Source organism: Ambystoma mexicanum, chromosome 9 (genome assembly GCF_040938575.1).
Source record: "Ambystoma mexicanum isolate Mex_15411 chromosome 9, UKY_AmexF1_1, whole genome shotgun sequence".
Classification (NCBI taxonomy): Eukaryota; Metazoa; Chordata; class Amphibia; order Caudata; family Ambystomatidae; genus Ambystoma; species Ambystoma mexicanum.
The window spans coordinates 957,207,649-957,222,267 of NC_090931.1; the positions used below are offsets into that span (position 1 = coordinate 957,207,649).

General features: G+C 46.5%; 1 protein-coding gene across 1 annotated transcript in view; it reads left to right on the top strand.

The window, feature by feature from the left end:
- Window positions 1-14,619, top strand: part of BBS5 (Bardet-Biedl syndrome 5) — a 396,157-nt gene that overhangs the window by 353,113 nt on the left and 28,425 nt on the right. Inside the window, exon 11 of the mRNA XM_069616160.1 lies at window positions 11,002-11,025. Coding sequence (XP_069472261.1) covers window positions 11,002-11,025 — 24 coding nt within the window. The remainder of the gene's footprint in view (window positions 1-11,001; window positions 11,026-14,619) is intronic.

Here is a 14,619-nt window from a genome sequence, read left to right on the forward strand (position 1 = left end):
TCTCCATATTTAAGGAATTAGCCACCCCGGTCACCAACTGTCATTAAAGACGAATCCTGATGCACCAATGTACAAAAAGCAATGATAAACAAAATTGAACTCCTGCAAAAGAAAATTAATGGCCACCACAACTACCTCTCCAATGTACAATTAACTGCCTGTTCTACCACCAACACAGACACTGCAGTCAAAACGCTATTCTCATTCAGAGAAGTAAAGGAGTCGGAGGTTCTTGACATCATCCAGAAAATCAAACCATCTAATTGTAAAGATGATGCGTGCCCAGCCACCTTAGTCAAAGACTGCAAGGATTCCTTGGCATCATTCTTGACATCTTTCATTAATGCGTCTTTCAAGACTAACACAGTCCCCTCTTGCCTTAAAGAAGCTTGGGTTCGCCAATTACTGAAAAAGCCCAGCCTAGATGCTGAATCTCCCAACAACTACAGACCTATCCCCACGGTCCCTTTCCTTCTAAGAATTCTGCACAAAGTGGCCCAGACTCATATTCAACAGTTTCTGGAAGCAAACAACAACCTAGGCAAAAGGCAGTCAGGTTTCTGCCCAGGTCACAGCACTGAGTCTGCACTATTGGATCTCAAGAACCAACTAAGTGACCTAGTAAACAAAAGACAACCAGCACTTCTCCTACTGGATTTATCGGCTGCCTTTGATCTTGTGGACCACGACAGCCTGTTCAAATACCTTACTAATGCTGCTTACTTCTCCTCAGAAGCCACAGCCTGGATCTCCTCCTTTCTTAAGGGGAGACTCATGCGGGTCTTCTCTGACCAGACAAGCGCCGCACCCACCACCTTACTCTGCGGTGTCCCGCAAGGTTCATGCAAAGCCCCCACGCTGTACAATATCTTCACCCTTCCCCTCTTCAATGACTTGGATGAGTGTAGCATAACTTACACTAACTATGACGATGACACTCAAGTCTTACTCCCTCTCACCGGATCCTATGCAAAAGGTGCTGCGGCCTTGCACAACATCTATGCAGCCATTCAGACATGGATGTCAGAAAATGGACTATGTCTAAACGGGGACAAAACCGAGATCCTACTTGTAGGCTCTAAAGAATTGCTTAACAAACTTGACCCACAATATCAGACGTTCATCGTTGACAACACACTGATTAAGGTGGCCCAAGTAGTCAAAACCCTTGATGTTTTTATTGACTCAACGTTATCCATGACACGCCATGTGAGTGCTATTGCTTCCTCCTCGGAGTTCACCACCAAGATCATTAATGCCGTGAAACCCTACGTATCGAACAGTAACCGCCTAGCTTTAGCCAGAGCCACAATTGGAACTAAACTTGATTATTGTAATGCCCTCCTCTTGGGTACCTCCACAAAAAACCTCCAGAGGCTACAGGTTACCCAAAACAATGCCCTCAGAGCTGCCCTTAGCATCCCAAAAAGAGAGCCTCTATCGCAAGCTAGGAGGGATGCACACTGGTTACCAGTCAAGGAGCGTATCCTTTTCAAAACTATGGCCACCACACATAAATGCTTCTCCCGCAATGCCCCTACCTACTTATCAGAAAGGATCATCCCACTCACTTCCTCCAGACCTATCCGCTCACATCACGCCAACATGTTGGTTGTCCCTACCTTCAAAAGGACCAAAGCTGGAGGGGGCAGTTTTCAACATCTAGCACCCAAACACTGGAATGCCATGCCCACAGCTCTCTGAAATGAAGCGTCGTACTCAATTTTCTGCAAAGCTCTTAAAACCAAATTGTTTAATTAACTTGCATACGTCTAAATATTTTACACCTGTCTCTGTTCCAATGTAACCAAGGGACATACTGCACACCCTATTCTCCTACATGTACCTATGCTGTGATTTGTACCTTGTAATCAATTGTTTGCACTATCATCTTTCTGTAATATCCTTGCAACTAAGTATGTTTTCTGCAACAGCGCCACGATGCCTAAGGGCCATTATGCGATTTACAATTGGAAATAAATAAATACAATATGCAGACTAGTTGTTTTTGTAGATCGAGAGTGCACAGAACATTTAAAGATGGTATGAGCACTCCAGAGAAGAAGCAGAGCCATAGCGAAGGGCAGAGCCAGAGAGTAAAGTACGGGACAGCATCGTTATAACGGAGGGCGAGAATGCAGACATTAACAGGCAGCAGCTCACCACTGGGAGAGCAGCTTAGTGGCGCAAGGCCAGAAGAGACACTGCAAGCACTGTGAGAAGACTGTCAGAGCACCGGCAGCAGCTACCGGGGATATGGTTGTGCCGAGAAGCAGCAACCTTTGGTCCTGGTCACGAAGAGAACTCGGCGGAGAAGCGCAGTGCTGCTGGGAATGCTGAAAGAAGCTCTACAGTGTGAAAGAGGCTATCCCGGGGAGGAAGCTCTGTCGCAGTAAAGTGCCATGGGTCGGGAATGTTGCAGTATACCGGGGAGTCTGCCCAAATGCATTGGGGAACTTGGGGCATACCAACAGGCATGTAAGCAGATAAATGCAATAATAACATTTGAATACCAACCAAATAAAACACAAAAGAAGAACTTGAACAAGTCCCCATAAATGAGAAGTCAATGTGGGGGAAGTTGGAACATGTAATACCTCAAGTAAACAAAGTAGAAGATTATTGAAATAATACAACTGTGCTATAATAAAGGACAGTAATACGGAAAAGAAGTCCTGGTGAAAGGGGGAGTTCCTGGCATGGAAGTATACCAGGCCCTTCACCCAAAGTATATGAAAGTTGTAACAAGAATGTGAGAAAGATACCTGGCAGGAGAGTACACCCAAGGACCTGAAGAGCCCATAAGGGGATTCCTGGCAGGAGAGTATACCAGGAGATCCAGGAAAGCTGTGACAGAGAAATCTAATATAGGAGTTTTAGTTTGATTTAAAGCCCTTTGAAAACGCTGTCCAAAGCTGGAACATATTGTTTGCATAAAAACGTTTCTGAACTTAGTTTAAAGAACCAAGTTAACTTGTTTGAAAGAGACACTTTTGCCATCCTCGAGGAACTGTTTTGAAACAACACTTGTGTTATCCTCACGAAACTGTTGTTTGAGGGAAACTAATTTCCCATCCTTAAATTGTTTTTTGCAAAAGACACTTTGGTCCATCCTACCTAAATATCCAGGGGAAGGGAACCACCCTCTGGATCCAAGGTTCCTCATTGGAAAAGGTTGTTTTGGTGAATTCATTCAATTGCTTTAGTTGTGAACACATTTTGCCAAACATTACTTGGAGACATTTTCTTTTCACCCTTAGTTGTTTGATTCTAGTGTGAGGGTCAGATTAGTATGTTTTGGACACAAGGACAGTTTATAAGTTTGACAACTTGACACGGACTGATCTTTAGTTTCTTAGGTAGGGAAACCCTTTTAAGTATAGGAACAGAGTGACCTTCATCCAACCCTTTTTGTTTTAATAAAAATGTCTGATAATGGAAATAATACAACTTTGTGTCCGCCTCTCATTGCTGACCCCTCACATAACCCAGTTATCACAACACTATAAGACAGACCCCTTCAGGACAGACCCCCTTCATCCCTTTTGCAGACCAATTGGCTGACAGGGTCGACACACACCCATGCTATCATAAAAGATCACCCCCCCACCACATTCCTAACTCCCGATGTTGGTTGTCTCTATTTACCACTTTCCCATCCTTGTATATTCCCCTTGCTCATTTTCTTTCCTCCAGCTGACTGTCTGGCTACCCCTGGCTGGGGCACAGTATGCCACTCCATGGACGGGTGTAGGTGTTGTGATACCACTATGGTGGCCATTTGTCATATTTTCAAAGAATATTAACATAGCCTAACCTAACATTTCACAGATTATGCAAGAATCGCAGTGGATTCTAGAGTTCTAAGCACATAATCGTGCAAGTCTGCGGTTTCACAAACACAGAGACTGCCACGGATGAAATGAAGCGAAAAAGCATTGCTCCCCGGTGGAAGGTTCTCATGCCAGGGATAAAAAGTTGCAGTTTCACAGCGTTTGCATTATTTAAAAGAATCAAAGTGTTTAAATGGCGTACCTAGTGTGCTTCCATCATTAAATTCACATGCTGTAAGCACAGGAGACCTCAGCACAGCACACAGAGGGTCAGGGGGGACGGGGTGGAGTAACTTCCATGATGGTGGATAGGCCTGTGATGGGCTAGGTCACTTGGGCACTTAGGGATAGCAACTAATCCTCGACTTCACCCAGTTACCGACTACAAGTCAAACCCTTAAATGGCCTCCCACCTGTGCGTGGGGGGAGGGGCGAGAACACAGTATAAAATGAGCAAGACAGCAGAAAATCAGGAGGTGAAGGCTAAGAACGTCCGGTAGAGAATAAGGGACCAATGTGATTCAGAGGGCAACCTCTTAGATAGCCGGAGCAGGAAGGTTCTACCTGGCCTGGTCAGAGATTCAGTCAGGGAAAAAGCGACACTGGAGAGGTGAGAAGAGAGGGACCGTGAGAAAGCCTAGGCAAGGCTAAAACCCAGGTGCCCCTCTTCAGCTATCCCTGCCTGCTACATTCACTGACATGTCTGCTTGGAAGATTTTGTGCCCGAGTCAGCCTTAGTATACTGGACCTCTGCAAGACCACATATAGAGTACACTTAGAGGAAGGGTTTGGGTCACCCTAAGCATGACAAATTAATTTCCCTAAATAATGAAATGTTCGGACTACTACTAATTGATGACCAGTTACCAAAAACAGTATGCAGCCTCTAGTCATTTTTATTTATTCACATTAATAGTTAGTCCATGGTCCACCCCACACATATTACAAATATTTAACCCCTTAACTACTGAGGGTTTTTGCTCCCAGTGCTGAGCCCTTTTTTGGACATTTTGGTATGTTGCATGCAATCCCTTGTAACGTTTTTGTTACAAGTGATATCCAGGCCACATTTGCACCCTTTTCTTCCCACATGTAGGCGGTCATAACACCTTCAAGGATTCATAGTTTGCTCTGGGGGGAGTGAGAAAATCACAAAAAAGTGCCAAATGTGTTTTTTTCAGAGAAAACCAATAACATGAGGTACAAAGAAGCCTGTTGTTTTTTCCTTGTAAGAGCTAGGAACAAATGACTTCTGAATAAGCCATTTTCCAATCTTTCAAGAACAGGTTTAGTGGAAGCTAAAAAACATTTTCTATAAGGTTACCATCAGTTTAGTGAGAGTTAGGCGATGTTTCCCTTTTTTTCAATAGGTTATGCTTGGATGGAATCTAAGTGGAGGGTAGGGAAGCTGAATGGGAAGACAGAAAGGCATACATTTCTGAAAAGACAGAATTCCAAGTTCAGAAAGGGGTCATTTGCCAAGGTTAGGCAACAACTATGTAGCTAAAATGCCCATAGTTTGGGAAGAAATTAGAACAATTACAGAAAAAAGGTATGTGCTGGACACGTTTGAATTTTTAAGGTAATGACTTCTGTGAATATTAAGAAAAGCAATGCACCGCTACATTCCCCCAACTCTTCTAGTTAGGAAATCACACATTTTTCGTAATGTTTGACAAAACAAACAATACCACAAGCAAAAAACTTAGCTATGGTACAAAGGATATTTATACTGACGGCCTAAACAGACGTACTTAGAATTTGAAAATAAGGAAAACAAATGTGAAGAATGGCAAGCATACATTTTCTGAAAGAGCGCAGGCAGACCTTTCAATGGATAGGTGACTTGTGCAGGTTACAAACACGTACAGTGCCTAAAGCCTAAGTGTAGGTCACATTTGGGAAACAAAAGGGTTGTCTAACAAAATGCAGTAGGAAATGTATGAAAGAGTTATCACAATCAAGAGAAAACAACAAATGTCCTACCTTCCCACATTCCCACAGGTGTCCCGATGAAAATGGTACCTCACATGTGTCGGTGCACTGACCTGGGCGCACCTTCCATTAAACCTCCCACCCCACCCCACCCCAGACCCCTGATTGGTTGCACTGCCCCTATTTGATCTCACTGCTGGGGGTGTGGCCTGGCCTGCACTCAGCGTGGCTTATTTTCATCTTCATGTGGATCTGGTGAGTGCTTTTTCATCTGTACTCCCGCTCTGATTAAAAAAGGGAAATAGCAATTTTTGTTGTGGTTTGGTGAACTCGCTGCATCACGACCATAGTTCCTGTTCCTACACCTTCCCTCCCACCCCGCCCCAGACCCCTGATTGGGTGCACTGCACTACTTTAGTGATCCCAGCAGGGCAGCACCACCGCCCGTGCAGCCCCTCCTACTAAGGACCATTAGGGCAAGGGCAGCTCCTGAAGTAGCAGCTCCAGAGTGTGTTTACCTGTGTTTGCCGTGGGAGCATGCAGTGCAGCCATCAACCAGCAGCAACTGACAAGGTAAGAAAGGTGTGGGCAGGGAGAACAGCTATTACTGCTCCCTATTTAACTGTCCCTCCTCTCTTATTACTCTTATTTGCTAAACTGCAGCCTGCTGCACGTTGCAGTTGTATGTTATCTATATCTTGCATTAGGTGGATTGTTGTAGCTAGCCTTTTGGGGCTTTTTCCTTCTAGGAAAGTCAAATCTGAGTGTTTTTGCATTTGCTTTCATGTTGAAAATTAGAAAATGAGGCTTTTTCCCTCTATCAAGGATCTCTTCCCTCTATCCGGAAAACTCGCTTCTAGGTGTCTTGCTTTTTCTGTTTGCTGGAACCTCGGCTTTTCCCTATCCTGGACACTTGATTGCCATCACGGGCCTGGCTCTGGACTGGTTGACCTTCTTCCTCTCTGACCGGCCTTCGAAGGTTCAACTGGGCCCTTTTTTCTCCTCCATCTCACTCTCCACCTGCAGTGTCCCTCAGGGATCTACCCTCTCGCCCTGGCTTGTCAACACCTACCTGGCCCCTTTAGCCCATTTGATCTCCATCTTCTCTCCTAGCTTCGAGTGTTATGCAGATGACACACAGCTCTCCTTCAAGCTTCCCTCCTCTGCCTCCTCCTCTTCCTCCCTCATTCCTGACTGCTTTTCTCCTATTAAGGCATGGTGCACAGCTAACGATCTCTGTCTTCATGCCAGTAAAAAGAGATCCTTCTAATTGGTATCTCTGCTCCTTCCTTTCCTCCCACACTCTGGCCACCCTCCATGGGCCCCCTCGCCTCACCCTCCTGTTAGGCAAACAACTTTGGTGTCATCGTCAACTCCTCTCTCCTTCTCTCCTCACGTCACAGACCTTGCAGAGAAGGCCCACTTTTGGCTGGACCCCCTCAGAGGCATTCTCCCTTTCCTCACCTTCCCCAGAAGCTCATTGTCTCCAGAGCTCCGGTACTCTCCTTAATCTGCCTAACTCCTCCCTTCACCCCCTTCAACTAATCCCGAATAGGACTGCCAGACGTATCCTTGGCCTCAAGTGCAGGGACTGCATCTCTTCAGCCCTAAAATCTCTCCACTTGCTCTCGGTTGCTGCAAGGATCAAGTTCAAGACCCTCTGCATCATCCAAAAGTCTTTCTGGGGCCTGGAACCCCACTACATCCAACTCTCGCTCCCTAAATGTCCCCCTACTAGAGCCCTTAGGTCGTCTATCTCCAACCCTCTGCAGATCAGATGCTTTTCCAAGCAGAGAGTGGAGGGTAGCTCTCCCTTCTCCGCAGGGTGCCTCCCTCTGGAATGGCCTCCCTGCCCCTCTGACTTGAGCTGGATCTCCTCAAGTTCTGGAAGCTTCTCAAGCCCTTCCTCTATCTCCTTCCCTCTCCCCCTCCTCTGCTAATGCCTTTAGCCCCTTGACGGGCTGCCTGGTTCCTTCAGATTCTTACAGGGCACCAGGCCCTCCTTGACAGTCCACCCCTGCACTTGGACTCCCCTCACTTCCCCACCCTTCTCAACCTGCACTTGCCCTTCCGGGCCCCCTCTGCCCTCCCCTTGTACTAGCCTGGCTGGGATTGCACCCTTGAGCCCTTCCATCCCGTACCTCGCACTTAATTCTGAACCTCCTTTCCCCTGCACTCTCTGCTTTCCCTTGGTTCTGTCCACCTGGCCTCCCCAGGTACTCGCTTCCCTTGGGCCCTTCCGTCCTGACCGGCCTTCTCCACCGCACTTCTTGTTACTGCACTTGCACGATCCGAATGTCACAAGGCCTAGTAGGACCATTTTTGTTTTTGTCATCCCTGTTCCTCCCACCTCTTGTCTTGTTGCACCTTGAAACACAGGCCTCATTATGAGGTTGGAGTTCGCCTTGCTGGTAAAACCGGCAAGGCTACCTCCAAACTGGCAAGAAAATCCGGCACCTGCGAATTGGCAATTACCGCATAGGGCTCAATGGGGAAGCCTTTATCACTGGCATGGTTCATTACCGTGCCGCTGCTACAGGCTTGCTGTGCTCGCGGGTGCCTTTCATTCCCTGGCGGAATGAAAGGCACCCGTGGCACAACTCAGTTTGCTGGTCCTCATACAACAGTACCGATAAGATTAACGTTACCGTTGTATCGGGACCGGCAAACTCGTAATGAGGCCCTTGTGTATAGGCGCATTATAAATAACCAATAAATAATAAATAATTCCTACGCGGGATTCGTCTCAAAGTGGGAGGACGAGCAAGGATGTAGCATCACATTGAGGAGGGGCAGACCCAGAGGAAGAGTAGAGAGTTGGTGAAGAGGGATGAAATCAGGACCGTAGGAAAAAGAGTTATATGGCCTTCTTGTTATAGTCAATTGAAACTGGGTCCGGTAAACACAGCTGTCTCAAAATAAAAGGAAAACTCTAACTAGATATCCAGGTTATGACCGAGATACAGCAATGTCTACAGGACCTGTGAAGAGGAGAGAAGGTGTTGAATCCCACCAACACCAGTTGACTAACTGAGGACTCTGGGAGAGAATCTCCTATAGATTGTGACTGACTGGGAGAAACCCCAAGATTTTATTAACTTTGAGGAGACCCATGAATTGTTGGAACTAATGACTAAAGACTGTCCAGCCACTGCGTTTGTTTTGTGTGTAAAATAAAATCTGTTCCACCTAAAATTTGAGTTGGGATTCTTTGTGAACCCCACTATGCCACATAACAAATCTTATTATGGACCTTGTGTTCTGCTCCACGACCAGCCATTTTCCATCCTGGCAGACCACCTCAGACTGACAAAGCTCCAAAAGCAACAGATACTGGCCCCACAATGAATTAACCAGGCAGATTCCTGTGCGGGGCAACTCTTGTTGCAGGCACTGGGCGCAGATGTGGAGCAGGGAGGCCACAGGGGCCGAGGATATCATCCGCTCTAGGTACACCAGCACAACACTGCTCCTGACACACTGGGGAATCAAAAGCTGGAAGTGTAGGATATCCCAAACATGCCACCAAAGCTCAACCTCACCATAGGTATGTTAAACTCATGTGCCATGCACACTTCAGTTGCATCAAGCAATGCGCTCTTCCCAGTCGACAGGCCCTGCTCAGCCAGGGCAGCACACCTTGGACACCAGAGCCCCAAGACAGGTAATCAGAGCAGAACTGAAAGTAGGTACAAAAACAGAAAGCGCTTTCTCTCCCTGAGCAGCCATACACGTTTCAATTGCTGCTTACTGCTCACAGCTGTTGTACAATACTCTCGTCCCACAGTTAGTTGCTCCCTGAAATGGCATACCATGTGACTTGACCACATACTGCTCACTCGCCTCAGCATCTCATTATGCTTGCTCCGGCCCTAAAGGCGAGCAAAATGGCTAGCGCGCCTTACAGCACTGGTTAATGATACGCGAACAAGAGCCTGATTTGGCATTGGGTTGGTTGGGATAACTTTTGAGGTGGGGGGGGGGGGCTGGTGGGTGAGCCACGGCTCCACAGCGCATCAAGGTTTGATTTTCGCTCATCGCCACTGTTGCAACATAGGATGATGCTCAGACAAATCAGGCAGGACCTATTGGTAAGGAATGTGAGTTGCTTTATTTTGAATTAAGTCACAGGTTCCAATTACTCCTCTTAAAACACCCACCAGCCATCATCCTTCACTCTCAGCTCGGCCTCTGACACAAATAGAATACACATTCATATCTTGCACCCAACATTCCACCAAGCTGGCCATTTATCCCTACATGCACTCAGCATTCTACAAGCATGCACATACAGCAAGCCTCCCTTCCATACACTTCTCGTTCAAGACATAGAAGAGGGGCATGACCACATTTGGTGCTAAGCTAACGTGCGCAGGAAGGGTAAAATGGCTTCAGCAGCATACAGTCATTGTAAAAACACACTAAAGGCAGCCCACCGGCCAGCGAGCAGCACAGCCAGCCAGTCAGCGTCGCCCACTCCGGAAAGAGACTATATGGCAGCTTGGGAGCAGCATCCCTGGACATCTTAGGGACTCCTGTGGAACACAGAGTTGATTCCCAGGGAAGCCTTGGATTAGGACTTGCTGGAGAATAGGGGTTGGTGAACCAATCGGGGAGAGCAAAAATGCCTGGGGCTGCTCACAAAGTCACAATTTAGGTCTTTCGACCTTACACCTGCAGCTTATTTGAGGGGCATCTCTAAATTAGTAAGGCTACTACCTCTGGAATTCAACACAACTACATCTTCACCGCAAAACTGATTATATGAAGTTCAGATGGGCACTAAAAACCTACCTATTCCTCTCTGCTTGTGTTATTAGACTTCATTCTGAGTTCTGTCTTCCCCTCTCCTCATACTAACTCACTTTTAGCCTACAACACTACAGGGCCCCAAGGCTGTGTTTAGCACTATTATAAAAATATATCAAATTCATAAAAATATCCTTTAGGTTCTCCACTGTGCTAGCAGTGTAGTTGCAGTGACCACCTTTGAAGGGTAGGCAAATCATGCATTGGTTGTTCTTTGAAAAAGTGCGCCCCTCCTGCAAATTAAAGTAGAACAATTAAATGATCATTTGGCCAAAGAAAAAGGCAATTCCAAAATGACACTGCTTTACGTTGTGTATGTTATTGGGTGATTTAATGGGCGTATGGTTTAATTGCACATTTTTATTGAAACGTTTCCCAAAATGATGTTTAACTTCTCAACCCATGTGTATTTATTTCTTCGCAGGCATACTTTGCTGATAGTAACAAGGTAAGTGAATCGTGTTTTATTGCATTTATTATTTGGGTTGATTCCACATTGTTCATTAGATAAATAAATACATATGTCTTTAAATTCAATTGTGATATATGACAAAGTCCCATGTTTTGGGCTGGGTGCTGGAGCACGGGAGACTGTGGGGACTGGGCGCCACCACCCATTCCATGATGTAGGATGGGAGGTAAAGGGAGATGCTCCGATGCTTCAAGGCTTGCCACTGAATCCCAGTGGACCCCAAAATAGGGGGGAGACAGAGTGGAGGACACCAAGTTCCATTAGAGAACATCTACAAGGGAGGCACCATTGACCCAACACTGGGAGGTGGTTAAACCATCTTAATGATCTGCTCCCTACCAAGTTAATCCTGCAATCCTCTATAGTGGAAGGAGTTCATCCTTTTCCCACAGAGCTGTCCTAACTCTGCCTAGTCTCCTATCGCAAAGGGAGCTCACTGCCGTCACATGAACCTGGGAATGATATCCCCACATCCATAAGGACAAATGTATTACCCAAACCCCTATTCCCAGGCCAAATCACCCAGGTTATTTAGAAAAGACCAAAGGTCAAAACCTACGACGCCTAGAAATCCCCTCTTTCTAGGGTAAAAACCTAATCCAGATCCTGGATGGTAACCTATCGATTCAGGAGGAGTATGACTATGGGGTACATCACTCTCACCCAGGTTGCCCGTATAAGAGAGGAGTTACATATCCCATGTTCCCTCCCTTTTGCAGAAGCAAACCCGGAAAGGATCCAGGAAAGACAGTTATATATTTGAGGGCTAGAGGTCTGTGGAAGACTCGAGCACCCACAGAAGTGCCTTCCACCCCTCCCCAAAAGAGAATAGTCTTGGGGAACTGACACCCCTGTCTCATTTAATAAGCAAAGCAGCAGAAGGGTGTACAGCTCCCACCCGTGCAGCAACTGGACATACAGAGAGAAGTCCACTTCTTCCCCATGAAGAAGAGACCAGGAAAGGGGAGAGCTCATGCCTCCCTCACGCATGCAAGCATGAAAGCGAATTCTCGGTTTTCCATTGGAACATCTTTGTATGCGGCCCTATGCTTCAGCCTCAATGTTTGCTCAATTTGTTCATGTTAACAAAAATAAACCTTTGGACTCGAATCCTATCAGGAAATTATACCTCTTTAACTATTGCTGCCTTTCACTTTATTACACATATTTTCGAATCACTTTATTGTGTTAATTGTTTATAGACGTTTTTAAAAGGCACATTTAAGAAAGTGTGTATTCTACTTCTTTTTGCTTGATTTGTGAAAGGTTTTATTTTAAAACCATATCACTATAAAGAAAAAAGTGAGTCCTTTGTAGCCACTCCCTTAATTGAAAACAGTAGTAAAAATCCCAACAGCAAACCACATGCAAGAGAAATGGTTTTCTGCACTTCCCATACCCAAAATGAGCTCACTTCACACATTGACCTGCTGGCCACAAAGCAAAACCAAAGCAAACTCCAAAAGGTGGGAGCCCTCCAGCAACATGTAGGGAGAGTGAGCTGCAGCTCCTGACCATCCACCTTGTAGAACATTCCAGAAGTATATTCAGAAGGACTGGTCTATTTAAAGTCTTGCTTACAAGGTGCCCCAGGGATTGAGCATGTCCAGACATGTCACCTTACTCCTCCAGTAAGTCAGGAAGGAGCCTTTCAACCCAAGCCCTATATCAAAGGGCCAGCTCACAGAAAAGTAGTGGAATGTAGTTCAGGAGTACACACCTGGTAAGTTAGTGTGGGAGTTTTGCGAGAAAGAAATGGTGTTGGAGGAAGCTAGAGATGTAATCACTAGGAGGCATTGGCAGAGCAGGGGCAGGAGACTAGAGAGGGGTAGCCAGGTGGAAGAGCAGAAGGTGCTCAAGGGGGCGGATAGGAGTGGAGGTTCAGGAGGAGTGCGGAGGAGGTAGAAAAGAGTAAGGTCATAGAAGACTGAAGTGGAGGAATGAATGACGTTACCTTTAGAGGAGGTGGGTGAAGACATTAGGAGACAAGTGGAGGAGATGGGAGGTGATGACCTAAGCATAGTGAGTAAGGAGCAGGGGTGTGAGTGGAGGAGGTTTTGAAGGTACGAGCATGTGGCATGGTGTCAAGGAGGAGTACTAGAGTGTATGAGGAGTGCCAGGGTTTTTAGGACTGATGCCCATACATACATACAAAGCCATTGCAACTTGTCAAGTTGGTACACAAGGATGCAGTTTTGGGTACGAGAGTTGGGAACCCAAGACAGGAAGGTGGAGAAAACAATCAAGCCCGTCCCGTATTGAAACTCAGGTGGCCAACATCATGGCGGAAGCATGTATCGACTTCATCCATCCCTAATCGCCATTGCTATCCATGCCTAACCTGTGGGTGCACACAGGTCCCCAAGATTCAGACAAGGGGGCGAGGTGGTTCCCAGTAGTCGAGGAAGAGGACCTGAATCAGCAAACCGAACAGATACGAAAAAAGTGGGGGCACTCATACCTGCAAGCCTGTGAATGATTGCGAAAGTAGAATATATGCCATGAAGGGTTATCTGGAAATAGGAATATAAAGCCCACATACTTTTTGTTGAACCCAGATACTTTTTGTTGAACCCAGAGAGAGTTTTTGTTGCAGTCAGACTTTGTTTGAGCCCCATGAGAAGACAGTCTTACAGCGTTCCATTTTCCTTAAGATGACCTAAAAAACAGTGGGGGCGGGGGGTCATCAGGAATAGGGCAGAGCGGTAGAAATGTGACCGTAATGCTATTAGCACTGCATTACAGCTCCACCCCAATCCTGTGTTTAGGCAGAAAGTGGGAGGTTTACCTCCAGCTTCTTACTGGAGGTAAAAACCTCCCCATTCTGGCCATTTTCGGTGCTATTACTGCCGACGCCCAATAGTGCCAAAAAGCCCCATAGAGTCCTATGGACTCAAAATAAATGGGGATTAACAGCACCACCGCAACTCGGGATCCGGCGCAAATTGCGCTGGACCGAGTTGCGGAAGCGCCAAAAGCATTGCCAGTATCCAAGCGCATTTACTGCCGGGATACCGGTAACGCTAAAACCATTGCCAGTATCCCAGCATTTACTGCCGAGATACCGCCCAACTCGTGGTCCTTTTAAGCCTCAACTTCAGTGTCCACCTTATATTGAACCTGCTTGGCTTTGTGGCACTTCCCATCTCTGACTTCTTACCATACCCTCTGTCAGGAGGCCCCATGGATGCACAAAAAGACTAACTTTGGACAGATAGTTCAGTCTTTTATTTCATATACAAGTTAACCCATAGAGAGTGTGGGGAAGCTGAAATCGTCTTTCGCATTGCTTGATAACCTCTCAGTAGCATTGCAGATTTCCCAAAGGGTTCTGAAGCATTTTTCCCAGCCTTCTTCCACCTGGCGCACAAAGCTTTCAGCCAATTGAACTGTCTCCTGGGCCAGTCGCTGGTATAGCCACAGTATCTCCCTTCAGGTTGAGTGTCCAGGGATGACCGCTGCTGCCCATTGGGTCCTCATGTTTTCTTGACACTCTGGTCCCGCCTCCCTGAAGTCTGTCCCCTTCCTCATAACAATGACTATTCCTCTTCTGTCTTCTTCCCCACTCAC